This window comes from Pongo abelii, chromosome 1 (assembly GCF_028885655.2).
Source record: "Pongo abelii isolate AG06213 chromosome 1, NHGRI_mPonAbe1-v2.0_pri, whole genome shotgun sequence".
Classification (NCBI taxonomy): Eukaryota; Metazoa; Chordata; class Mammalia; order Primates; family Hominidae; genus Pongo; species Pongo abelii.
The window spans coordinates 87,429,868-87,456,571 of record NC_071985.2 but is presented as its reverse complement, the minus strand read 5'-3'; the positions used below and the strand labels follow the sequence as shown (position 1 = coordinate 87,456,571).

General features: G+C 39.8%; 1 protein-coding gene across 2 annotated transcripts; it reads left to right on the top strand.

The window, feature by feature from the left end:
* The first annotated feature begins 1,886 nt into the window (after window positions 1-1,886).
* HSD17B7 (hydroxysteroid 17-beta dehydrogenase 7) lies at window positions 1,887-25,634 on the top strand. Of its 2 annotated transcripts, XM_002809865.6 has the most exons (9): window positions 1,904-2,113; window positions 3,963-4,166; window positions 7,807-7,899; window positions 9,046-9,160; window positions 10,979-11,173; window positions 14,675-14,779; window positions 15,506-15,562; window positions 16,642-16,740; window positions 23,536-25,634. In XM_002809865.6, exons 1-9 carry the CDS (start codon window positions 2,079-2,081, stop codon window positions 23,656-23,658), a joined length of 1,026 nt encoding a protein of 341 aa, XP_002809911.3. In that variant the 5' UTR covers window positions 1,904-2,078; the 3' UTR covers window positions 23,659-25,634. The 2 variants fall into 2 exon arrangements, with proteins under 2 accessions (XP_024094062.2, XP_002809911.3); XM_024238294.3 differs by lacking the exons at window positions 10,979-11,173; window positions 14,675-14,779; window positions 15,506-15,562; window positions 16,642-16,740; window positions 23,536-25,634 and having other exon boundaries at window positions 1,887-2,113; window positions 9,072-9,160.
* Window positions 25,635-26,704: the final 1,070 nt, after the last annotated feature.

Sequence of the window (26,704 nt, the reverse complement as noted above, 5' to 3'; positions counted from 1 at the left end):
GGAGTGGGCCTAAGCAAGTGGCTCAAGGGCCCAGTTACAAAGTTTTCTGGGTTTTAAGTAGTTCTTTTGAGGTCTGTATGGGCTACCCCTTATCTGGATGAAGGATTTGGTTTATGGCTAAGTAAAGGCTGAGGTGAATTTGTGCCCTATGCAGATGATGGCATGGCCCATGCTTAGTGCTTGGCCCACAGCCAATCTAAGGCACTTTCCCTTTCCATCTGAGACATGGTGGAAGTGTGTGGCGGGCCAGGTCTCACTAACAACTGTTTCAGTACTGACTAAGTGGTTAAATATTAAAAACCAGTGCCCTTATACAAAGGCTGGGATGTAACAAAAGCCCATCAAGAATTTTGCCTAGGCCTTCCCTGGGCTTCTTAAAGCATACAAAATAAAGAAAGAATTCTTAACACGACCCCTTTAGGATTAAACAAGTTTTATTGTGGTCTGAAGAAACTCCCCAGGCCTCCACAAACAAGTTCATTGGGGGGTCTAAGAGAACTCCTCAAACCTCCATGACTTAGCAGGAGAGAATACAAGGGTAATCACTCCAGCACCTGGACCCATTTAGGTTAAGTAAATTTACTGAGGCTCCAGAGGAAGGTTTTCAGGACTCAGACCTGAGTTACAGATTAAAAGAAGTTAATCACTTATGTCTTTAGATAAATGCAAACTTACACGTAGACAGTTCGCTTAGAAGGTATATAAGCTCTGAAAAACTGTAATTTTGAGTTGGTCTGGCGATAATTTCCAGGCCTTCTCCCTGCAACCGGTTACAGAAATAAAAACTCTCTTCCTCCCCAGCTCATCTGCATCTCGTTGTTGGGCCTTGAAAAATAGCAGCCCAACCCTCAGCCCAACCTTCTGGGAACAGAAGGTTGTAAGGAGAGTAGCCTTTGATCCTTTGCTACTGGGGAGTGGGGAGATGGGGTTTTTCCTTCTGGTTTAGCTTTAGGAAGTTGGTGTTAATTGGCCCTAGGTTCTCGGCCCCCAGACCCAGGTGTTTTCCTTTTGAGCCAGCTTTGGGAAGCCAGCACCAATTGGTCTCAGATTCCCTACTTCCAGCCCTTGCTGTTTTTCCTTGATTGAGCTTTAGGAAGTCAGCAGAAGTGGCCTTAAGTACCCTGCCTCCAAACCCTATTCTGCCTCATTTTGGCAGAGTACTTTTATATGTCTTGAATCGAATAATAAAATACCGGGGCTTGTGTTTTGTATGCCTTTTGCTTTTCTTTTTCTAGCACTTTTTTTTTTTTTTTTTTTTTTTTTGTATTTTCTAAAAGCACCCATCTGGGATGACTTAGAAACAAAAACAGGTCCTTTAGCACAGTTTGAGATGCACTGATACAGGAGGTTACAGCACATTCTCAGTACTTCGGAGAATGAAATTCTGAGATTCTGATTCCACGCCACATTCCAAGTTTTGAATACTGGTAATTTACGTCTGATTCTACATAAAGTTCTTAATAAAATCAGTGCTCATTTTCTCAAATAAGTTTCTTTAGAGGAGGAGGTCTGGGATCAAAAGTTGGGCTGTGAAGTGGCACAATGCCTGGATCTATACATCCAAAAAGGAGTGGAAAATTAGATAATAATCGCCCAACTTTGGCTCCTAGACCCAAACCTTTTCTCTAAAACGGGCACTGGTGCAAATACCGTGAGGCCTTCCTGCAATGAAGTGCCAATCTCAGGCGCCAGGGCACAGACCCAGTGCGTGTCACAGATCCTGTCCTGAGTGCTAGGCCGGGTGACGCCCCCACCAGGATTAAAGATCAGGCGCCCGCTGAGCCCTAGGAAGCAGTGACGGACACCTGCTCCGAGGCGGAGCGAGAAGAGCCTGGAATGGCTCCGGGCTTTGCGTCACGCAGCTCCGCCCCTCGGCCTATCTCACCCGATGCCGTCTCCGAGGGCAGGGAACGGTTGGCGGACTGAGATTGGAGGGATCAGCGCAGTCTCGATGACGCAACGGGAGATGGGGCGTGGCCGTACTCTGATTGGTGACGGGTGAGGCGGCCCGAAATCGTAGGACTTCCGAAAGCAGCGGCGGCGTTTGCTTCACTGCTTGGAAGTGTGAGTGCGCGAAGATGCGAAAGGTGGTTTTGATCACCGGGGCTAGCAGGTGAGGCCTCCTTTGGGTTGGCAGAGGCGGCAACGGATCAGGGGTCCGAGAGAGCAGGGGTCTGCGACCCTCCACGAACGGACCCCGGAAGCGCCCGCCCCTGGCTTTGCCTAGGTTCCCCGGAGTCTCTGCAGCAGGTGTGGGGCATGTCGGCCTCTTGAGGTGCTCAGTAACTGGTGTTTTGTATTAAACATGACAGTGAAAAGGAAAACTAGAGCGTCAGTAAGTGATGAGTGTCGCAGTGATGATCCTGAGGTTATCAAGGGAATGGGGTACTCAGGCGGGCTCCGCCCCTTTTCCATCTTTGCCTACTGTTCGTATTTATCGTCAGTGCCCAATAGTTTGCTCCTGACCACGTGATCATGTCTTATACTCCAGGTGTTTGTCTGTACAAGCCTTTTGCCTACAAATTTGAACACCCATGAACATTAGGACGGTGGAGAGAAAACAATCCCTTTCCATTTAGCTCAGTGCTAGAGAGCTAACATACTCTTCAGAAACCCAGAGAAAATTAACCTTTTCCTATGAAGGCATGGTTGGGGTGCAGAATAACCAGCTCATAATAATTCCAGGGTTGCTCATTTAGTCTCAGCCTCTTCTGTTGCTTGTTTTACCTGTCATTTGCACTTCCGTGAAAAATGTGTGGAGGATGAAGCCAATCAAACCGTTTTTCTACTAGTTGCATTTGGCATTTTTAAATGATTAAGACAGAGGACGTGTTAAACATTTAAGATTGATCCACTTTCAATTATTTAACCACATGCATATTAACTAAGCCAGCTTGGTAGGTGTCTGCATTTGGCAACTTTTTAGCATACCCTCTCAAGTGACTTTAACAGTTGATTGGTGCTTCTTATGTGGAAGGTACTGAGTAAGTCTGAATTGATTTTGTCTGTTTCTTTTACATATATTGTGATAATGTGCAATTGTATATTAAATGCCTACTGTTCTCATTTGAGGACAAATAAATATTTTTGATGCTTTGTTGTTGGTGCTAACAGATTACTGATGGTTCCAGGCTCTTTTTGGGTTTTAACTATTAATATATTTGCCTGGAATCAGCTTAAGTCTTGAAAGAGAACTTATTACCCAGCTTTTCATTGCTATCAGCCAGGCTGGTCTGACTGCTGTCACCACTCCTATGCGGTTTTACAATGCTGGTTTTGAAGTTCTTTGTTTCCAAGTGGTGTACTCATCCCTGCTTCCCTTTCTTGGTCCTCATCTAATATTTAGTGTATTCCTACCTTCTACTTAATCATGTTGAGTTCTTTCTTTTTCTATTATTTAATCATAGTTGTTGAGAGGTATTTGTACATCCTGCCATGTTACCGATGCCTCATCTTGAAAGATTCATCTGTTCCTTTATCAGAGATTTCTGGTGCTCCTTATGGTGTTTATGATACCAATAGGTGGTAGAGCCCTTGCCCCTGAGGAGCCTAGACAGCAGAGTCAAAATGCACATAGGAAACAGCTAATAAGATGCTCTTTTCAGCCCTTACTGGTGACATATTAAATCATTTTCATGAGTGGCATAATTAGTACAAAATGAAAACCACTGGCAGGATAAAGCCCAGTAATAGAAAAACTAAAGAACAACTCTTGTTTTCAGTCTAGTTATTGTGTCATTGAAGTTTTTCAAAATGAGAAAAACACAAACTAGACTGTGTCTCAAGCAAGTGACTATTGGAGTGGAGGATTCCTCCCTTCTTAAATAATTGTTGAGTCTTTTCTGTCTATCTGGGCTTCTCATTGGAGGTCAAGTTGACACAGTTTTCTGAACCAGAGAGAAATGCCTGTACCTGACGCCATCCCAGATAACCCACATCTTGTGTCTGAATTGTCCTCCCAGTGGCATTGGCCTGGCCCTCTGCAAGCGGCTGCTGGCGGAAGATGATGAGCTTCATCTGTGTTTGGCGTGCAGGAACATGAACAAGGCAGAAGCTGTCCGTGCTGCTCTGCTGGCCTCTCACCCCACTGCTGAGGTCACCATTGTCCAGGTGGATGTCAGCAACCTGCAGTCGGTCTTCCGGGCCTCCAAGGAACTTAAGCAAAGGTATATCTCTTGCTGATGGATTTTTTTTCTCATGTGATTGTGCAGCATAACACTTAATAAAATAAGAGAGGAAAGAAAAACCTAAAAAAGAAACAGGTGCAGTGTAAGCAGTTATGTTGAGGAAGTCTGTATAGGGTGACCCATTGTGTCTCAGTACCACATTTTCTTTCTTTCTTTCTTTTTTTTTTTTTTTAAAGAGATGGAGTCTTGCTCTGTTGCCCAGGCTGGAGTGCAATGGCGTGATCTCGGCTCACTTCAACCTCCCTCCTGGGTTCAGGTGATTATCCTGCCTCCACCTCCTGAGTAGCTGGGATTACAGGCGTGCGCTACCACGCCTGGTTAATTTTTGTATTTTTAGTAGAGACGGGGTTTTACCATGTTGGTCAGGCTGGTTTCGAACTCCTGACCTCGTGATCCACCCACCTTGGCCTCCCAAAGTGCTGGGATTACAGGCGTGAGCCATTGCGCCTGGCCAGTACCACATTTTCAATCTCAATCACGATCATAATTATTTCACGGAGACTAATTTATGAGTATATCCTGATGTGTGATCAGTTGGTGCTGGGATTACAGGCGTGAGCCATTGCGCCCAGCCAGTACCACATTTTCAGTCTCAATCATGATCATAATTATTTCATGGAGACTAAGTTATGAGTACATCCTGATGTGTGATCGGTTGCACTGCCTTACGTTAAGGTAACTCCTTTGACATTTGAATTCATTTTTTACATCTTTCCTTCACATAATGAATTCATTAAGTACATAAGGCAAGTAGTGAGTGACATTTATCAGGTGAAGAAACTGAGACCCAGAAATAAGGGTAATATGCCTAGGAGGGTCATCCAATCTTATATTAGTTGGGTGGGTCCAAGACCCCAGGGCTTCTCCCTGCTTCCTAGGGGGATTTTTTTTCCCTAGGCCAGTCAAGATTTGTTCACACCTTCACAGTCATTGGGATGTAATAGACATTTGATCAATAGTTGGTATATGAAGGAATAGAGTCCTCAGATGTATAACTCCCCTGAAAGTGAACACAAAATTGCATGTAGGTGCACAATGCATTTTTCTAGGCAGAGAGGGCTTTTTATTTATTTATTTGTTTTTAAATTGTAAGAGAAATTTATGATGAAAAAGTCCAAGAACACTGCACTAGTCTATGCTGCCCTAGGGCTATCTGGAATAATTAATTTTCAAATATTGTAGTATTGAGGCACTTAAGAGTCAACTACCGTGTTTCCTTGGACAGTAAAATGAAGTGGGTAGAAACAAGGAAGGCCTTCTTGATGAAGACGTTTGCTGAATAAAAATACTTCGTATTTTATGTGAATTGATAATCATTTGCATTTCCCTGTTCCAAATGCACAAGTTACAAAGTGAAAGCTGGTTTTCTTCACTCCAGCTCTTCTCAGTGTGGCCTTAGTCCTTTGTAAATGTGGTTTCTCTCTCCAGTACTGCTGAACTATTAGTTTTCTACCGCATCTTTAAAAAAAAAAAAAACAAAACCTGAGGAGATTTTCTAGGTTCTGTTTTCACATAAATTTTGATATATTCCATATCCCCTACTCCTCCATAACTTAAGAGTCTCCAGGGCTGTGAAACTGTATACTGAATGTCCTTATGGAGATAAAAACCATGAAGTGGAGAGAAGTTAGGAGTTTTAAATCATGTTTACAGGCATTCTTTTCCCATACTTTCTTAGCCAGCTGACTTCTTACCTGCTTTGTTTAGATTTTGTTATATTTTCTTATTTGGAAGAAAAGAACCTTCATTTCCCAGTTAATAATATCCCATTCCGATGCAGTTTACTTTTGACACCTAAAGTTTTAACATTTATAGTACTGACTATTCCCAAATGCCTTCAAAGGTTCAAGATATTCGGTACTTTATCGCAAGTTTAGTAATTTAGTATTTCGTAAGCTACTTAGCAACTTAACACAGATTCAAGGCAGTGAGGCTGTGGGGCAGAAGGGAGCACTTCAGGTGATAAGTGAGTTGTCCCAGGTACCTGTCATCAGCGTTTTAGTGAAGTTTTGAGGTATTTATTTAGCCCACAAAACAGCCTTTTTTTTTTTTTTTTTTTTTTGAGATGGTTGGTGTTATTCAAGTTTAGGAAATGATGGTTGTAGTGATATTCACAAATTTGGAATATATGAAAGTGTCCAGATAGATTCTTACTTATGTCAAGAAACTGCACCCAGTGGCTCAAATGGATCTCTTCAGTTCTAAGTCTGAAATAAACTAGAGCTAAAGAGAGCTTGAGCATCCCTTCTAATGGCTCAAGTAGCACCATCCCTGACACCTGGTCTTTCTATCTGTAGCATTCTCTTAGATAGTGCAGATGAAAACTAGTAAGAAATAGTGATGCTGTTTTATCCATATTAGAGCAATGTATCAATTATTTTATTGATGAGTGGTATGTCATTTTACTGAAGCCAGAGCTTCATTTGATGTCTTTACTAAACATTTCCTCTCTGTTCCTAGCCAAATATGTTAATATTCATAGATAAAAGTTGGCAAATAAGGTAATAGAACAAGCAACAATGGATGAACTCACACTATCGTTGTGGCACTTACATGATGGTAACATGTGGCACTTACATGATGGTAACATGTGGCACTTACTGATGGTAACAATATCAGCATTTTAAATGGTCAATTTAATAATTTGAGTCATTTGTCAATTATTTATAGGATGATCAAGAAATGGTTGTATGTGATCTGTATTGAAGACCCATGTATGTATTTCAGGGTCCTAACTTTAGGAGCTGTGACTCTTAATATCTTGGGTTATTCAGAGACAGTTTGGTACATAGAACTCTAGGAGATATTCTGAATATTTATGGTGTCTGTGAGTATCATGAGAGCAGGCTTTACCTGCCTTGAACCTAGTTCAAAACGAGTACAGTTAAACCTATGTAAGTCTTAGATGAAGACTTACATAGGTTTAAAACTGAAAATGCTTTTTCAACTCAGCATTTCATATCCCTTCCATGACAGGTATTCAGGGGGGAGCCCAACAAGAATACCTTACCCCCATTCATCTTATAATCTCATTGTATTCTTACAAACTTTCATCATTTTAGGATACATAGGACTTGTCCATGAACACTGAAAGGTTTCCACATGGATCTTCTGTTTTATTATATATTTTGGCATTCAGATTTCAGCATTAATAGATCAGGTCAGGTGAATAACAATAGTATATAAATTTTACTTGTCAACCAGAGGAGATGTGGATTTTTTTTTTAAAGCAAGACACTTTGTAAGATGAGGAGAGTGGGTTTAAGAGATAGAGGGTTGCTGCAATTCCTTATTGAGAGGACAGAGCTGGAAGGAATTATTGATCAGAGGTTTTACCTAAAGTCCACGATGACTCCACAGATTCTGTTTGAAGCCACTACCAAAGAAAGAATTCTCAAATGTTTACTGTAGCTAAAGAAAAACTGTTGAGAAAGAAATGCTGTAACTCTAATATACTGTAAATTCTTCTGAGCTTGCTGTGGCTAATTTATTAATTTAAAAAGCATTTTTTGTCTTTCTTAGGCCTCCTTGATTCTAGTCACTCTAGAGATAGAATACACAATCTTGTCCTGATGTTTTTACTTGCAACTCACAATCTTGTTTGGTGGTTTACTTGCAGGTTTCAGAGATTAGACTGTGTATATCTAAATGCTGGGATCATGCCTAATCCACGACTAAATATCAAAGCACTTTTCTTTGGCCTCTTTTCAAGGTAATTTTCATTTTATGGGTGAACTGATTGGAAGGAGTGTGTTCATTTTTCTGCCTAGTTTTGCTGGTGTGTTAAGTTGGGGGGATGAAAGGTAAGGGGTTGTTGAAAAGGTCGAAGACAGAAAAAGGAGATGTTGCAACCGTTTCATGAAAGAAAAGCAATCCTCTTTTGTGGGGAGTGCCGAAAGTCCCGTGTTTTATGGTATTCTAAGTCTCCAGGGCATTCTAAATGGTTTAGAAGGTCATTTTTTTTTGGTCTGCCTGGATATGCCTATTAGCAAGAACATTTTGAAATTAGGCAGAGTTCTCAGAGAGACTCCAATTTCCAGGAAAGCTGCTTTGAACTGTTTCCCAGCTGTATGTCAGGTGCTCTGACCAGTAGGTTGGGGAGATGCAGACAACTAATGTCTTCCTGGGTGATTCTCATTACTGATTAGCGTAGTGGCTTTCAAAAATGTGGAAACACAACCAGGAGAATTCTTATTTATAGGAATAAATCTTACTTTGTGACCCAATACACTTATTCATAAATAGGCATTCTTACTATGTGCTACTTACTATACCAATACTTTTGCTTTACTTCTTCTCCATTGAAAGACAGGCAGACAGACACACACACACACACTCACACTGACACTCACACTCTCTCTCTCTCTCTCTCACCGCATTGGTCTTGACCTACTAAATTGACCTCCCAGCAGAACATTGTAGTAATATGTTTCAAGAATTCCCAGTTAAAAAAAAAATCTGTTTCACTCTTTTTTTTTTTTTTTTTTTTGACAATTAAACATACTTTGTGCACAGAAAGACTTTTGTCCCTTTGGCATAGCTTATTGTTCCTTTAGAACAGTTTACCTGTAACCTGATTGGGAAAGAGGTGAAGAGAGTTTTAGCAGGAGGTTTTTGAGAGACTCAAGTTCCTGTTGGTAGTGTGAGCTGTAAGTATGTAAGTACTTCTGTGAATTAGTGGGGGGAAGGAGGGTCTTTGGCATTTCATTTGATACAATAACCCAGTCTGAGATATAGGTATTTTTATTCCTGTCATTACAGAATCAAGGGAGGTATAGTTTATGGGTCGGGAAGTGTTTTCAGTATTTCCAGTTAAAGAAGCTTTAAAAAGTCATGCAATTATCTTCTGCTGTTTCAGAAAAGTGATTCATATGTTCTCCACAGCTGAAGGCCTGCTGACCCAGGGTGATAAGATCACTGCTGATGGACTTCAGGAGGTGTTTGAGACCAATGTCTTTGGCCATTTTATCCTGGTAAAGAAGCTGTGGGCTTAATAAGCTAATATTTGGTGTGATAGTTTCTGTAAAGCTCTGGGTACAGGGCATTATTATAGTTGAGCAACCAGTTAACTGATTTAATCTCATGTTTGAGTTTTCTTGATTGCATTTGCCTTGTTTATTGTGAGCATGGAATACTTCTGGAAGCTTTCCTAGTAGATTTTTCTTTAATAAATGTACCAATAGTTTTTGATTTACAGAATTACTGCAAAGATAGTACAGAGACTTTCTGTATGCCCTACACCCAGTTTCCCCTATTATTAACATTTCGCATCCGTATGATGCATTTGTCAAAATAGATGAATCAATTCTGCTACATTATTATTAACTAAAGTACACACTTTATTCAGGTTCTGTTTTTGCCTAATGTCTTTTTTCAGTTCTAGGATCCCATTTAAGATACTACATTACATTTAGCAGTCATGTCTCCTTAGACTTTTCTTGGTTGTGACAGCTTCTCAGACTTTCCTTGTTTTTGATGACCTTGACAATTTTGAGGAGTACTGCTTAGGTGTTTTGTAGACTCTCTCAATCGGGATTTGTCTGATGTTTTTCTCATGGTGAGACTGAAGAATGTGGTTTTTGGGAGGAAGGCCACAGAGGTAAAGTGACATTCTCATGACATCTATCAAGGGTGTATTCTATCAGTATGACTTCTCAGTGTTGATATTAACCTTGATCACCTGGCTTGAGGTAATGTTTGTCAGGTTTTTCCATTGTTAAGTTACTTTTTCTTTCTCCCTTTTCATACTCTACTTTTTGAAAGAAAGTTCGGCCGGGCACGGTGGCTCCTGCCTATAATCCCAGCACTTTGGGAGGCCAAGGCGGGCGGATTACCTGAGGTCGGGAGTTTGAGATCAGCCTGACCAACCTAGAGAAACCCCATCTCTATCAAAAAACAAAATTAGCCGGGTGTGGTGGTGCATGCCTGTAATCCCAGCTGCTTGGGAGGCTGAGGCAGAAGAATCGCTTGAACCCGGGAGGCGGAAGTTGTGGTGAGCTGAGGTCATGCCATTGCACTCCAGCCTGGGCAACAAGAGTGAAACTCCGTCTCAAAAAAAAAAGAGAAAAAGAAAGAAAGTTACTATGTGCAGCCAATGCATACTGGCTAGTGCTCTACCTCCTTAAGAGAGTGGGTTATCTACAGAAATTATTTAGATTTTTTCCACAAGGGAGATTTGTCAGTTCTCCTTTATTTATGTCTTTATTCAATCATTTATTATGTCCATATGGACTCATGTTTATGTATTTTCTGCTTTGAAATTATAAATACTATTTTATTTTCTTGCTCAAATTTTTTCGGTTTTGGCCACTGGGAACGCTTTCAGTTGGCTCCTGTATCTCTTTGGCACACCCCCATCGTTACGGTTTTCTCTTTTTGTTTTAGCTTTCATTTTGAGCAGTTTCTTACTGTCTGGCACTACAAGATGCTTCAGACTCATCTTGTGTATTTCCTTGTTCAGTCCTAGAATCAGCTACTTTTCTAAAGACAAATGTTTTATCAGAGAATGGTTATTAGAAACCAAGATCTGGGTGCTTATTGCTGCTGAGATATCAGTGTCTTCTAAAGCCTCTCTGCTGATAGACTAAGAGATATATATATGTACATACTAACTCGTGTATGTATACATATCTATAAATGTTTTTCTGTGTAACTAATTCATGTCTCTGTTAGATAACTAGTTAATACTGATGTCTCTGACCCTAATCTCTTACCATACAGTACAGTGGTTTCAAAATTTTTATCTGTATTCTGCCAGTATATTTTAATACTTTTTTTTTTCTTTCACCCAGATTCGGGAACTGGAGCCTGTCCTCTGTCACAGTGACAATCCATCTCAGCTCATCTGGACATCATCTCGCAATGCAAGGAAATCTAATTTCAGCCTCGAGGACTTCCAGCACAGCAAAGGCAAGGAACCCTACAGCTCTTCCAAATATGCCACTGACCTTTTGAGTGTGGCTTTGAACAGGAACTTCAACCAGCAGGTAAGGCCTGTCTCAGTGATATGGAAATGGCAGAGGAGGGTTCTCTTAATTACCTGCTGTTGATTTCCTAATAAGGTAGCTGGCTTTCCCCTAACTCTTGTAGTTTAGATTGCTATTTGGTGTATATGAAAGTGTTAGGGCAGAGATAATTGGCTCCTGACATTATAGTTATAGGTAGTTCATTCATCGTTCTGTGGTTCTTCAGGAATTCTAACTTATGTTAACAGAGTGACACTACTAAAAGTGATAATAGCTACTGTTTTGGTACTTGCTGTGTTTCAGGTGCTGTATTCATCTGTGTATGTCATTAAATACCTGCCTCATTCATGGAGGTGGGTCTAAGTATTACCATTTTCAGATGAGGACACTAAATCTCCGAGAACTTAAGTCATTTACCTGATGGTCACACAACTTGTAAATGGTAGAGCTCAGAATTGAGCCCGAGGCTGTCTGACTTTATAGCTTGGACTTTTCCCACTGTACCATGCTGCCTCCTAGTGTTTGTCATAGCAGACGTTTATAGGACAGTCAAGTAGTTATAAAACCTTCGGGATAGTGGTGGTTTTAGGTAAGACTCTAGAGCTCTGTCTCTATGAGGATCTCAGTTTATAGGATGTTTTTCAGGAGATGGTGACTCTTGTTGGTCATACTGAGTCCTTGTGGCCACTATGGTCTGCGGTTTACTGCTTCTTTGTATGTCTCTGTTGCCCAGGTCTAAATTCTTACCTGAAAATCTCCAGTCTTCCCCTTGGACATTTTCTTTTGTGTGCTTTGATTAACAGTGTTGTATGAGTATGGGGCTATGGAGAAGTTTAATTTCACTAACATTTTTTACAAAAGACTTATCATGTTTAGGGCACTGGGCCAGGTTTAGGGTTGAGGAGGAAAGTGAAATAAAAAGATGATCAAGAATTATGTTTTACCTCAATGGAGCTTCTTGGATCATGAATTAGACATAGAAATATAACCCTTATGTGATGGTCTAGACCTGGCTTATTCTGGAATTGCTACCTTTATCAGGTGGTATTCTGTGATCTGGCTCTTAGAATCATGCCCCCCTTTTTTTTTTGAGACAGAGTCTCATTCTGTTGCCCAGGCTGGAGTGCGGTAGCACAATCTTGGCTCACTGCAACCTCTGTCTTCTGAATTCAAGTGATTCTCGTGCCTCAGCTTCTCGAGTGGCATTACAGGGATGTGCCACCACACCCAATTTTTGTGTTTTTAGTAGAGACAGGGTTTTACTATGTTGGCCAAGCTGGTCTCGAACTCCTGACCTCAGGTATCTGCCTGCCTCAGCCTCCCAAAGTGCTGGGATTATAGCGCTTACACCCAGCCTGAATCATGCCTCTTATAAAGTTGAAGCTAAGAGCATACTTTCTAGAACTGAATTTGAATCCTGACTCTTTGTAACCCTAGGCATATTATTTAATCTCCCTATGCCTCAGTTTCCTCATCTGAAAAATAGGGATAGTAATAGTGCCTGCCTCACAGATTTATTGGGAAGATTGACTGAAGGGGATCTGTATGAAGCACTCACAGCAGTGTTTTGTATTCAGAATGTGAGTCTGTGTGTGCATATGTCTGTACAAATATGTACATGTGGATATGCATGAGTGTGGGTATGTATTTGTGTGCCTACCCATGTGTAGCGGGTTCATATGTACATGTATGGGTTTTGTGGGTGTGTGCACATGTGTTTGTGAATGTATGTTTTGGGTGTGTGCATGTGTGTAGGTGTCAGCGCATGTGGTCTGCACATGCGTGTACATGTTCTTGTATTGGCTGTTAATATTGCAGGTTGGACTCAGCATGTTGGCCCAATTGTGCACCTCCTTCTGAAGTTTCTTGAGATGTTTAAAAACTCGTCACAACTGCTTCCTGATACTCTGAGGACTCCCTTTTAGAGGGATTAGCTTTTCCTTTCATGAAAAGGTCTGGGATTCTATTTAAGTCTCAATTATCAAGTAAGCTTTGGGATTTTATCTTTTACGAAAGAGGGAGATTTAGCTATTGCTTGTAAAATCTGTTGAGATTGGTTCTCAGCCAATGACTTTTTCTTCTTGGCCTTTATGAGGAAAGAAGCAGCTGAGAAAGAATGACATTACAGGATTCCTTTTGAAGCCCCGTGTTACTGGAAATGTTGTCAGGTTCTATATAGACTGCCTGATAGACTTTAATTATCCATGCATGCTCCCCCACTCAAGCTGTATAGAAATACTCAGGATCATCAAAATTTAATCCCTATAATTAAACAAATGGAAGTATACAGTCTTGGTTAAGATTGTCTTCTTCTTTCTTTCTTTTTTGTCTATCTCTCAACATCAGAAAATTATATATGTTGGAAACGCTGGATTTTAGTTTGAAGATTTCTTCGTTTAGGACAGAATAGTCCCCAAGTGTTCCTAGGAAGTTCCTAGAATAAGAACTTTTCATTAGCTGTTTTAGGGGCAGAGTACATTGTTTTCTTAGGAAAAACTTTTGGACTATCATGAGGATAAGTCTTAGCTCTTGACTTTTTTCTAGAGGATTGTTGGTAAATCAAGGGGATTCTCAGGGATGGTTCATCCATGTCAGTCAGTGCCAAGCCTCTGCAGTACCAAATAAAGGATGAAAAGCCTCCAGGTTCTGTCGCTCAGGGTGCTATCTGTCCATTGAACTGTCTGTTACACTGGCACTTCCTATTTTTTTATTTAAGAGAAAAAATGAGATTAAAAATGATAAAAATGAGTTAAAATAGTCAATATCAAAATAAAGTAAAATGTATAGTATAAATTAAACTAAATAAAATAGTAAAACAAATCCCAATAAGAGGCATGATCTCTGGGCTCCAGGGCTTAACTATAGATCACATAGGACCCTTTATATTAACATAAGCTCTGTGTTAATTGGGGCTCTCTTTATAGGGTAGAACTTTCTAAAATGAGTTCTAGGCTAAGGACCTGATTTAGAGATCTTCAGTTGGAGAAAGTTTTGTGACAGCACATACAGCCTAATGCCAGGAGCACCCACCTCAAGCTAGAGATATGGGTCTTACGTACCTGTAGGGAAACAGACACATACTTTAGGTTTAGCTGTCTATTTATTAGGCCAGAAACTTCTTGAAGGCAAGGACTGTACTCCGTACATCTTTTAATCTTAAATGCTCGTAATGATTGAGAAGCTGATCTTCAGTTAAGCCAATAATAGGGAAAACTCAGATAACCAGGCCCTGCTTTTCTCCCCCAGCTTTAAGATTGGTTATTTTTATACTGCAAGGTTCATGAGAATAGAGACTTTGTCCCACTAATTTTTGCATCCTGGGTGCCTCTCACAGTGGGTTCTCTTAATACAGGATTCTTCAACATAAATGTTTTACCCAACTTCAGAGACAACTCAGAACATAAATTCTTTATTACCTGACTTCTGGCTCATGTACATACCTCTTTTATTAACTAGCATGTAGCTGGACTGAGTCAATATACACTGAGTTAAAGTCTCATTGCTACACCTCTCTGTTCCCAGGGTCTCTATTCCAATGTGGTCTGTCCAGGTACAGCGTTGACCAATTTGACATATGGAATTCTGCCTCGCTTTATATGGACACTGTTGATGCCAGCAATATTGCTAGTAAGTGATGAATGCCTCTTTTCTTAGCTCATAAAAATCTCTTTTTGGGACCTAGAAGATGTGTTTAAGGGTTGGGAAATGATTTAAGGAATTGAACCTGAATGCCATTTAACTTGAGGTTTTTGAACTTACTTAATGTGAAACCTCTGCTTAATATTTCTAAGTGTTACTGCCACACTACCATTTGAGTGTCCACTTCTCTTTAAAGGAATGTTTCATTGCTCATGCACCACAGATCCCAAGAGTTCTGTAATCATATAATTTTAGAAAACCCATGTTGAACACTGTTAACTGGACTTCTCTAAGTTTTCAAACTGATCATGTGCGTCAAAAGTTCCCAAGAAGGGGATAATTGTGTATTATGTAACTATACAACCATATTTTTGTTTTGTGATTTGAACATCTTGCAGGACCATTGTTTCTGTGGCACATCTTGAAAAATGCTACTTTTAGGAAATGATTCTCTCTAGGGCTCAGGAAGAAGTGTCTCTTCCTTAGGGCAGGCATAAAGTAAAGATCAGAAGTAAATAGGCCTTCATGTTAAAAGTAGTTGATTTGGAATAATGGAGATTAAGTGATGTTTCTTTTTTGACTTCTTTATTTTTTGTTACTTAAAAAGTGTTCTATAATCAGAAAGGCAGGGTTTTTAAAAATATTTAAATGAATAATTCTTATGTGACTCTATTCTAAACCACCAAAAAATAACTGTTGTTTTCTTTTCTGCAGCTTCGCTTTTTTGCAAATGCATTCACTTTGACACCATACAATGGAACAGAAGCTCTGGTATGTTACTGAAGTTTTTATAACTTGTATGATGGCTTAGCAGATGTGAATTATAGGTTCACTCGTAGTAGAAATAATTTCAACAGAAAAGATAATAAAGAGAATAAGCTCTGCGAATAATTGAGGTCCTGTTTGGAACTAAAGCGGACTATAAGGCTAAGCGCAGAACATTAGGAGTGAAGTTTGCAAGTTTAACATCTACCATGGCACTGGGCACCATGACTGTAGGGAAAGCACTTCTTTAGAGGCAAGATACACCAGCAGCTAGAGAAGAGACAGAGCAATGGGAAGCTGGAGGGACAGGCAGAGCAGGACGGTGACTGCACAATTAGTCTGTGATTTCCCGTGGAGAAAGAGCATTTTGTGTGTCAAGAGCCAGGACAACAAGGTTTAACACCATTCCCCTCTATGAAGATTTTCTTCCCTCTCTTAGAGGATCAAGTTGTTATTTTCTTAGGAAGCCAGTGGAGTTCCTTAAATCACACATGGCAAATGGGTTGCATGTGTTTCCTCATCAATGGCAGACATTACTAATGGGCTATAATACTCCTTTCTGCTATACACACATGATGTCTCTGAATATTCTTCAACCCAGAGCTCCAGAGGCAGCCTCTACTAACGGATCAGAATTGTTCTACATAAAAAACCCATTGTATCTGAGTCAGTTCTTTACATTTGTCTCCCTCATTCCATTGAGCTCCTTCAGGATTTTTGCTATTCACTTTGGAAACCTGAGGACCTAGCACTGCAGTACTTACTTAGTAGATTCTTAAATCTTGACTTAATTGAGATTAGCTAAGGAAAACATAAATGGAATTGGCTTTGATGCTCTTGTTTTGGTAAGTGTTACAGAAATAAATGCATTTATTGTAGGAATACAAATTGGTTATAGAAGCAAGTGCTATTAAACTATATTTTAATTGGTTCTCAATATATTTGCCAAACCATTCACTGATGATATTTGAGAGGATGTTTATAATTTGTCTGGGGAGCTCTATAAAGTGCTGATTGTGAATCTCCACCAGCCTCACTCATCTTGGGCAGAAGAAACAAATCATTGACACATCCTTCCTTTCCAGGTATGGCTTTTCCACCAAAAGCCTGAATCTCTCAATCCTCTGATCAAATATCTGAGTGCCACCACTGGCTTTGGAAGAAATTACATTATGACCCAGAAGGTAAATGTGCTTACATTGTTGCACTGATGTTTGCTGTTGGGTTGATGAATTAAGCCTGTGTTCCTGACCAGCCCCTCAGCCCCCCAGCTTCCCTTCTCTGGGTACTCACTGTTCACCAGCATCACACTGGCCTGATTTTATTTCATCCTGCTCTCTCCTGCTTCTCGCACATCTTATTCCCCCGACTTGAGCTGCTCTCAGCCTCTCGATGATTGATTTCTGCTCATCCTTCAGATCAGTTTATCAGTTTAGCCTTTAGTGACCCTGTAGACCAGGCCTGAGTGCCTCTGTAATAGGCTTTCTTGACATCTCGTACCTGTTGCAGAGCATGCTTGTTCACCTTCGGGTTCCCCTGTCAGAATGTAAGCTCTGTGAGGAGGAGGATCATACCCCATTTCCTAGCAGGCTGCCTTACACATGGTAGACGCTCAGTAAATACGTTGCAAGTTGGGTGAAATATGAAGTATTTTTCTGTGTGAAGTTAACTTCCCTTTGAGTATTCAATTCTGCTTGTGACAATTATCAACTTTAATAAATTGGTGTTTTGAAGAGGAACAGAATAATGTGCAGAAAAAAAGTCAGTACTGTGTTTTTTAGACTTGGTGTAATCTAAAATGAAATCAAACAGAGTTACATACTGGGGAATGAGAAAATTTATTTTAAACTAAGAGAACTACTTTGTTGTACTTTTGTCATGTGTAAGGTTTATTTCAGCCTCCGATTTTCCACTGTCCAGCCTGTTGTGAGGAGGCATTAGCATAAGATAAAACAAGATTGAGGTGACTGTTATCGCAGTTAAGTCAAGTAACTGGCATTGATCTTGGCCTCTGTTAGCATGAGTTAAAAGGGGAGCCATGCACTTGGCTTCCTGTGCTATCTCTTCACTAAAAGTGAACCTTCCAGGTTTTTCAAAATATGTTCTGTGGGATACTAGTTTCTTGAGAAGATTTGCAAGAAGCAGTTCCTCTAGCAAGTAAAATTGAACCATGCTTCATATTACATTCCCCTCTTTCAGAGACTTGTACAGCACACATCAGCAAAGTAAAGGCTGTGAGAAGTTGAAACAGTTAAGAAATGTGTGTGAAATATTTTATCCTGCTGTTTTCAGTACTTCACCATGAATTTTTTTTAAAGCAAATGTTACATAACCTGTAACATCCGTTTGGGGAGTTCTGTTGTAAACTAATAGCTTACTTTAGGCTAGCAGGGTGTATTTGAACTTACTATCTATTAACTTAGAAGGAATGATTTGTTTATCAAGGGGAAAATGTTTAGTTCTACAAACTGACATACTCATTAGCGTTTTATGGAAATGCATTGAAGAAAGTATTTTAACCTTTGATTAATTTGGAGAAGTCAGCTTTCTCTTCTGTTAAAAGATGGGGTTGAACTAGAAGTGTTCCATAATGCTTCTTCCAGTTCCATTATGGAAAAACTCTAACTTGATTGAAGATAAATGTTATTTTCTTTCCTTTTTTTAAAATTATTATTATACTTTAAGTTCTAGGATACATGTACACACGTGCAGGTTTGTTACATATGTATACATGTGCCATGTTGGTGTGCTGCACCCCTTAACTCATCATTTACATTAGGTATATCTCCTAATGCTATCCCTCCCCACTACCCCCACCCCACAACAGGCCCCGGTGTGTGATGTTCCCCTTCCTGTGTCCAAGTGTTCTCATTGTTCAATTCCCGCCTATGAGTGAGAACATGCGGTGTTTGGTTTTTTGTCCTTGCGATAGTTTGCTGAGAATGATGGTTTCCTGCTTCATCCATGTCCCTACAAAGGATATGGACTCATCCTTTTTTATGGCTGCATAGTATTCCATGCTGTATTATGTGCCACATTTTCTTAATCCAGTCTATCATAGATGGACATTTGGGTTGATTCCAAGTCTTTGCTATTGTGAATAGTGCCACAATAAACATACGTGTGCATGTGTCTTTATAGCAGCATGATTTATAATCCTTTGGGTATATACCCAGTAATGGGATGGCTGGGTCACGTGGTATTTCTAGTTCTAGATCCTTGAGGAATCACTACACTGTCTTCCACAATGTTTGAACTAGTTTACATTCCCACCAACAGTGTAAAAGTGTTCCTATTTCTCCACATCCTCTCCAGCACCTGTTGTTTCCTGACTTTTTAATGATCGCCATTCTAACTAGCGTGAGATGGTATCTCATTGTGGTTTTGATTTGCATTTCTCTGATGGCCAGTGATGATGAGCATTTTTTCATGTGTCTTTTGGCTGCATAAATGTCTTTTTTTGAGACGTGTCTGTTCATATCCTTCCCCCACTTGTTGATGGGGTTGTTTGTTTTTTTCTTGTAAATTTGAGTTCATTGTAGATTCTGGATATTAGCCCTTTGTCAGATGGGTAGATAGCAAAAATTTTCTCCCATTCTGTAGGTTGCCTTCCTCTGATGGTAGTTTCTTTTGCTGTGCAGAAGCTCTTTAGTTTAATTAGATCTCATTTGTCAATTTTGGCTTTTGTTTCCATTGCTTTTGGTGTTTTTGACATTAAGTCCTTGCCCATGCCTGTGTCCTGAATGGTATTGCCTAGGTTTTCTTCTAGGGTTTTTATGGTTTTAGGTCTAACATTTAAGTCTTTAATCCATCTCAAATTAATTTTTGTATAAGGTGTAAGGAAGGGATCCATTTTCAGCTTTCTACATATGGCTAGCCAGTTTTCCCAGCACCATTTATTAAATAGGGAATCCTTTCCCCATTTCTTGTTTTTGTCAGGTTTGTCAAAGATCAGATTGTTGTAGATATGCGGCATTATTTCTGAGGGCTCTGTTCTGTTCCATTGGTCTATATCTCTGTTTTGGTACCAGTACCATGCTGTTTTGGTTACTGTGCCTTGTAGTATAGTTTTGAAGTCATGTAGTGTGATGCCTCCAGCTTTGTTCTTTTGGCTTAGGATTGTCTTGGCAATGTGGGCCCTTTTTTGGTTCCATATGAACTTGAAAGTAGTTTTTTCCAATTCTGTGAAGAAAGTCATTGGTAGCTTGACAGGGATGGCATTGAATCTATAAATTACCTTGGTCAGTATGGCCATTTTCATGATATTGATTCTTCCTATCCATGAGCATGGAATGTTCTTCCATTTGTTTGTGTCTCTTTTATTTCACTGAGCAGTGGTTTGTAGTTCTCCTTGAAGAGGTCTTTCACATCTCTTGTAAGTTGGATTTCTAGTTATTTTATTCTCTTTGAATCAGTTGTGAATGGAAGTTCACTCATGATTTGGCTCTCTGTTACTGGTATAAGAATGCTTGTGATTTTTGCACCTTGATTTTGTATCCTGACACTTTGCTGAAGTTGCTTATCAGCTTAGGGAGATTTTGGGCTGAGATGATGGGGTTTTCTAAATATACAATCATGTAATTTGCAAACAGGGACAATTTGACCTCCTCTTTTCCTAATTGAATACCCTTTCTTTCTTTCTCCTGCCTGATTGCCCTGGCCAGAACTTCCAACACTATGTTGAATAGGAGTGGTGAGAGAGGGCATCCCTGTCTTGTGCCAGTTTTCAAAGGGAATGCTTCCAGTTTTTGCCCATTCAGTATGATATTGGCTATGGGTTTGTCATAAATAGCTCTTATTATTTTGAGATATGTCCTATCAATACCTAATTTATTGAGAGTTTTTAGCATGAAGGGCTGTTGAATTTTGTCAAAGGCCTTTTCTGCATCTATTGAGATAATCATGTGGTTTTTGTCTTTGGTTCTGTTTATATGCTGGATTACATTTATTGATTTGTGTATGTTGAACCAGCCTTGCATCCCAGGGATGAAGCCCACTTGATCATGGTGGATAAGCTTTTTGACGTGCTGCTGGATTTGGTTTGCCAGTATTTTATTGAGGATTTTTGCATCAGTGTTCATCAGGGATATTGGTCTAAAATTCTCTTTTTTTGTTGTGTCTCTGTCAGTCTTTGGTATCAGGATGATGCTGGCCTCATAAAATGAGTTAGGGAGGATTCCCTCTTTTTCTATTGATTGGAATAGTTTTAGAAGGAATGGTACCAGCTCCTCCTTGTACCTCTGGTAGAATTCGGCTGTGAATCCGTCTGGTCCTGGGCTTTTTTTGGTTGGTAGGCTATTAATTATTGCCTCAATTTCAGAGCCTGTTATTGGTCTATTCAGGGATTTGACTTCTTCCTGGTTTAGTCTTGGGAGGATGTAAGTGTCCAGGAATTTATCCATTTCTTTTAGATTTTCTAGTTTATTTGCGTAGAGGTGTTTACAGTATTCTCTGATGGGATTGGTGGTGATATCCCGTTTATCATTTTTTATTGTGTCTCTTTGATTCTTCTCTCTCTTCTTCTTTATTAGTCTTGCTAGTGGTCTATCAATTTTGTTGATCTTTTCAAAAAACCAGCTCCTGGATTCATTGATTTTTTGAAGTGTTTTTTGTGTCTCTATCTCCTTCAATTCTGCTCTGATCTTAGTTATTTCTTGCCTTCTGCTAGATTTTGAATGTGTTTGTTCTTGCTTCTCTACTTCTTTTAATTATGATGTTAGAGTGTGAATTTTAGATCTTTCCTGCTTTCTCTTATGGGCTTTTAGTGCTATAAATTTTGCTCTACACACTGCTTTAAATGTGTCCCAGAGATTCTGGTATGTTGTGTCTTTGTTCTCATTGGTTTCAAAGAACATCTTTATGTCTGCCTTCATTTCGTTATGTACCCAGTAGTCATTCAGGAGCAGGTTGTTCAGTTTCCATGTAGTTGAGCAGTTTTGAGTGAGTTTCTTAATCCTGAGTTCTAGTTTGATTGCACTGTGGTCTGAGAAACAGTTTGTTATAATTTCTTTTCTTCCACATTTGCTGAGGAGTGCTTTACTTCCAACTATGTGGTCAATTTTGGAATAAGTGCGATGTGATGCTGAGAAGAATGTATATTCTGTTGATTTGGGGTGGAGAGTTCTGTAGATGTCTATTAGGTCTGCTTGGTGCAGAGCTGAGTTCAATTCCTGGATATCCTTGTTAACTTTCTGTCTCGTTGATCTGTCTAATGTTGACAGTGGGGTGTTAAAGTCTCCCATTATTATTGTATGGGAGTCTAAGTAGGTCTCTAAGGACTTGCTTTATGAATCTGGGTGCTCCTGTATTGGGTGCATATATATTTAGGATAGTTAGTTCTTCTTGTTGAATTGGTCCCTTTACCATTATGTAATGGCCTTCTTTGTCTCTTTGATCTTTGTTGGTTTAAAGTCTGTTTTATCAGAGACTAGAATTGCAACCCCTGCCTTTTTTTGTTTTCCATTTGCTTGGTAGATCTTCCTCCATCCCTTTATTTTGAGCCTATGTGTGTCTCTGCACATGAAATGGGTCTCCTAAATATAGCATACTGATAGGTCTTGACTCTTTATCCAACTTGCCAGTCTGTGTCTTTTAGTTGGATCATTTAGCCCATTTACATTTAAGGTTAATAATGTTATGTGCGAGTTTGATCCTGTCATTATGATGTTAGCTGGTTATTTTGTTCGTTAGTTGATGCAGTTTCTTCCTAGCATCACTGGTCTTTACAATTTGGCATGTTTTTGCAGTGGCCGGTACCAGTTGTTCCTTTCTATGTTTTAGTGCTTCCTTCAGGAGCTCTTTTAGGGCAGGCCTGGTGGTGACAAAATCTCTCAGCATTTGCTTGTCTGTAAAGGATTTTATTTCTCCTTCACTTATGAAGCTAAATTTGACTGGATATGAAATTCTGGATTGAAAATTCTTTTCTTTAAGAATGTTGAATATTGGCCCCCACTCTCTTCTGGCTTGTAGAGTTTCTGCCGAGAGATCCGCTGTTAGTCTGATAGGCTTCCCTTTGTGGGTAACCCGACCTTTCTCTCTGGCTGCCCTTAAAAATGTTGTTTTCAAAATGTTCAAAAGTTTATTTAAGTTTTAGCCTTTCAATTTTGTGAACAAAGAGGCTGTTCTTGAAGTTTAGGCTCTGTGTTGGCTTGAAAAAAGGATATCACTATTTTAAAAGGGCTGAAAGTTTGCCTGTACATACTCTCGAGATTTTCTGCATGAAACACAAGAATGTAAAATAACTATAGATTAAACTAGATAGAATCTTAAATTTCTTGCATGTAAAAGCATTTAGGAGAGAGGCAGTCTCAGGCTGCCACGGCAAGTCCACAAATTGTCAGGTACCCAAGTTCCTTGCAATCACCACCTGGCCATCTTTAGGGCATGGCTCTCAGGCTTGTGGCTCGAGAGTGGTATGGAAGAAGGGAAGAAAAAAGGGATGCTTTGTTTCTCTTGAAGAGACTCCAGGTATTATTTACATCTCACTAGCCAGAACATAGTCTCATGGCTCTGGCACCCATTGTTTCAATGGAGGCTGAAGTATCGTCTTATATCCAGAGGGCAGTGAGCCCAGCTAAAACCAGGGCTCTTTTACTAAGCCAGAGTGATATTAGGAAGTGCGTAGCCGTTAAAAATTCACAAAACTCTTGATTTTTCTGTTTTGTCCTTTGATATCACAGTTGGTTGGTGTCTTCTGTTACCTGGGCATATAAAAGTTGGGGGAGATAGCAAAACTCAGATCTTTCAGTCTTGCTGTTTAAGGGAAGCATCAGTGGGTTTGGTGAGTGTTAGAACTGAGACTGAGATTTAGTATGTCTTCAGGCTCTCAGCTTCCTAACAGTCCCCACGTGTCTGCCACCATGGCCCTTTCCTGCTGCCTCCTTTCTTTTTATTTCATATATTGAATGCCTTTTTTTTATACAAATACTATTCATCTTATTTTTCCTTTCTAGACATCTCTATTTTTGCTTCTTTTCCAGATGGACCTAGATGAAGACACTGCTGAAAAATTTTATCAAAAGTTACTGGAACTGGAAAAGCACATTAGGGTCACTATTCAAAAAACAGATAATCAGGCCGGGCGCAGTGGCTCATGCCTGTAATTCCAGCACTTTGGGAGGCCAAGGCAGAAGGATCACTTGAGACCAGGAGTTCGAGACCAGCCTGAGAAACATAGTGAGCCCTTGTCTCTACAAAAAGAAATAAAAATAATAGCTGGGTGTGGTGGCGTGCGCATGTAGTCCCAACTACTCAGGAGGATGAGGTGGGAGGATCTCTTGAGGCTGGGAGGCAGAGGTTGCAGTGAGCTGAGATTGTGCCACTGCACTCCAGCCTGGGTGACAGTGAGACCCTGTCTCAAAATATATATATATTTAATATATATATAAAACCAGAGCTGACAATGACACTCTGGACATTGCATACCTTCTGTACATTCTGGAGTACATGGATTTCTACTGAGTTGGATAATATGCATTTGTAATAAACTGTGAACTATGACTGTTTTCCTTCCTTTTGGAATTATCTCTAAGACTGTGTATGTGTGCATGCTTGTATGCATATGAGAAAAAGATTGGGCCGGGCCCGGTGGCTCAAGCCTGTAATCCCAGCCCTTTGGGAGCCTGAGATGGGCAGATCATGAGGTCAGGAGTTTGAGACCAGCCTGGCCAACATGGCAAAAACCCATCTCTACTAAAAATACAAAAATTAGCCAGGTGTGGTGGTGTGCACCTGTAATCTCAGCTACTTGGGAGGCTGAGACAGGAGAATCACTTGAACTCAGGAAGCAGAGGTTGCAGTGGGCCGAGATTGCAGCACTGCACTGCAGCCTGAGTGACAGAGCAAGACTCCATCTCAAAAATAAAAAATTGATAAAGTAAAAATATTAATTAGTTATTCTCTAGAGTGGTATCACATCAAAATTATTAGAGTTCTTTTCTGAAAAATTTTATGTAAAAATAAAAATTATTCGAGTCACCCAACAGAGTATCTCTTTATATTATTCTGCCAACTGGGGCCTAAGCTGTGCTCCATGCGACAAGAGGTGGACTTGAATAATTGTGACACAGGCACACACTGCTCCTTTCTTTGGCCTGACCCCAGCAAAAGGAAATACTGCCCACTATCTGAGTGGCAGTCGGAACTTCGTTGCTTTATGAGCAATTTTTTTAGCTCTTTTGCCTTATTTCTTCCTCCATATGTTGCTTCTGACAATCGTAAGATTGTTAGAATCCTAACAATCCTCATGTGGGTGCCCATGTGGTTAATAACAAAAATCAAATAGATAGGTGTTTGGGTCAGTTGAATTATTTCTTGTTTAAAAAATATCTTTTACTGATTCTGAGGGAGTTCATGCTAATATTGGGCCTGACCCTTAACACTATTTGCAAATTTATTAGTGATCAACCCATTTTCATGATCATGTCTTAATAGTTGTAAACTTGCAGCAAGAAATTATTCACTCACATTAAGTTTCAATAAAATTTTCTAACTGGGTAACTCCTGGTGTAAGCTACACTATAGTAGTAAAGTGGTGAGGATTTAGTTTACATGTATCAGATAATTATGCAAACTTTATAAATTTTCAAAGAACCACACCCCAGGCCTCATTTGATATGAAGAAAAATGATAAAATGCCATATATTTTTACTATAAATATAGTGAATGTAATGCCTGAAATCTAAAGTCAGTAAAATTTTGAAAGACTTGACAAAAGTAAAAAATGATATGTAATTTCCTCACAGTTTGAAGTATGAAGCTTTTGGTTATAGTTTCTCTAATTTTGTTGTTAAAGGTTTTCTATAAACATTCTATAAGTGAAAATGAGAGCTGCGCACCACTGTGTCCACTGTCTTTGGGAGAGAAGGGTGAAGTTGACCTGAAATCAGAGCTGTTTTTCACACTTCCATTCACTCACATTGTAAATTTGGAAGAAGCACATTATCTATTGTGAATCTCAGGTTCCTCATATGTAAAGTGGAGTGGTTATCTTTTTGCTGCTTCTACTCATGGGTATGGAGTGAAGATTTAATGCAATAATATATGTGAATGAATAAAGAGCTTTTTTGGCACATTGTAATAATTTTTACTGGAGATTGAATACGCCAGAATATCATGGTTCAAATGCAATGGTGTAAGGCACTGAGGGATCACTTCCTATCTGGTAGAGTTGGTTAATTTTCCAAGTTTGACCTGGAAGGCAGCATCTGATCAAGTGGGAGGGCGTGGTGGGAGCAGTGTGGGCTTTAGGGCTGGGCAGACCTTGGATCAGATTTGGATTTAGCCAGTTAACTATCTGTATGGAGTTCGAGACCAGTTGTATAACTTTGGGCAAGTTACTTCAATTTGTACCTCAGTTTAATTACATAAAGTATTGATGCCAGTGCCTACCTTGCAGAATTGTGATAATATCTAGTAGGTGCACAGTCAATGCAAATTGGTACTGAATTCTGTTGTACGTTAAGTACCCAAAAGGAAGCTTTAAACATGAACCAATCTCGATTTCACGTCATTGATGATGTGTCACTAGGTTGGTGCTGTACATATTTTCTGAGCCATTTTATCCAATTTCCTCAAAATAGGGAACACTCCCTTCCCACACTCCCAAATGATGTACCTGTACAATTGGTTCCTTTCATGAAACAATCCTAGTTTTCACTGTTTTTGTATCTGACTGGAGTAGTAGGTTAGAGATTCAACTGCTAGGAAGTTGGATTTCAGCAGATGCCTGATTTCTGCCTTGATCTGGTACATTTATTTTGATTTCCAATGGGTTAAGTATAATTCATTCGTTCCACAGATGAGCACCGACCACATGCCAGGCACTGTTGGGTTTTGAGGATATAGAAGTTAACATGTGAATGATAGAGTGAGACATCTCAAATGCTTCTAGGCATTCTAGAAAGAATTGAGAACATGGGAAAGAGGCAACATTGAGGAGATGAAGGCTGAGTTTTTTGTTTTTTTTTTAAGAATTGATGGAAGCCATGATCATCAGATTCAGGAAAAATGGCAAGTTCCACACAAGATAGACACAGATAAAGAAAAACCTAGACATAGTGAAACTGCAGAGAACCAAAGAAACTAACTTGCAAAAACAATTGGAGACAATACATTATTGACAAAAATCACTGGGTGGATTAGCTAATG

What these genes read in the sequence shown, in the direction of transcription:
- HSD17B7 (XM_002809865.6), top strand. Translation starts at nt 2,079, where the DNA reads ATGCGAAAGGTGGTTTTGATCACCGGGGCTAGCAG. An exon ending in TTGATCACCGGGGCTAGCAG is followed by an intron (nt 2,114 to 3,962) that starts GTGAGGCCTCCT and finishes TTGTCCTCCCAG; the next exon opens with TGGCATTGGCCTGGCCCTCT. An exon ending in ATTACATTATGACCCAGAAG is followed by an intron (nt 16,741 to 23,535) that starts GTAAATGTGCTT and finishes CTTCTTTTCCAG; the next exon opens with ATGGACCTAGATGAAGACAC.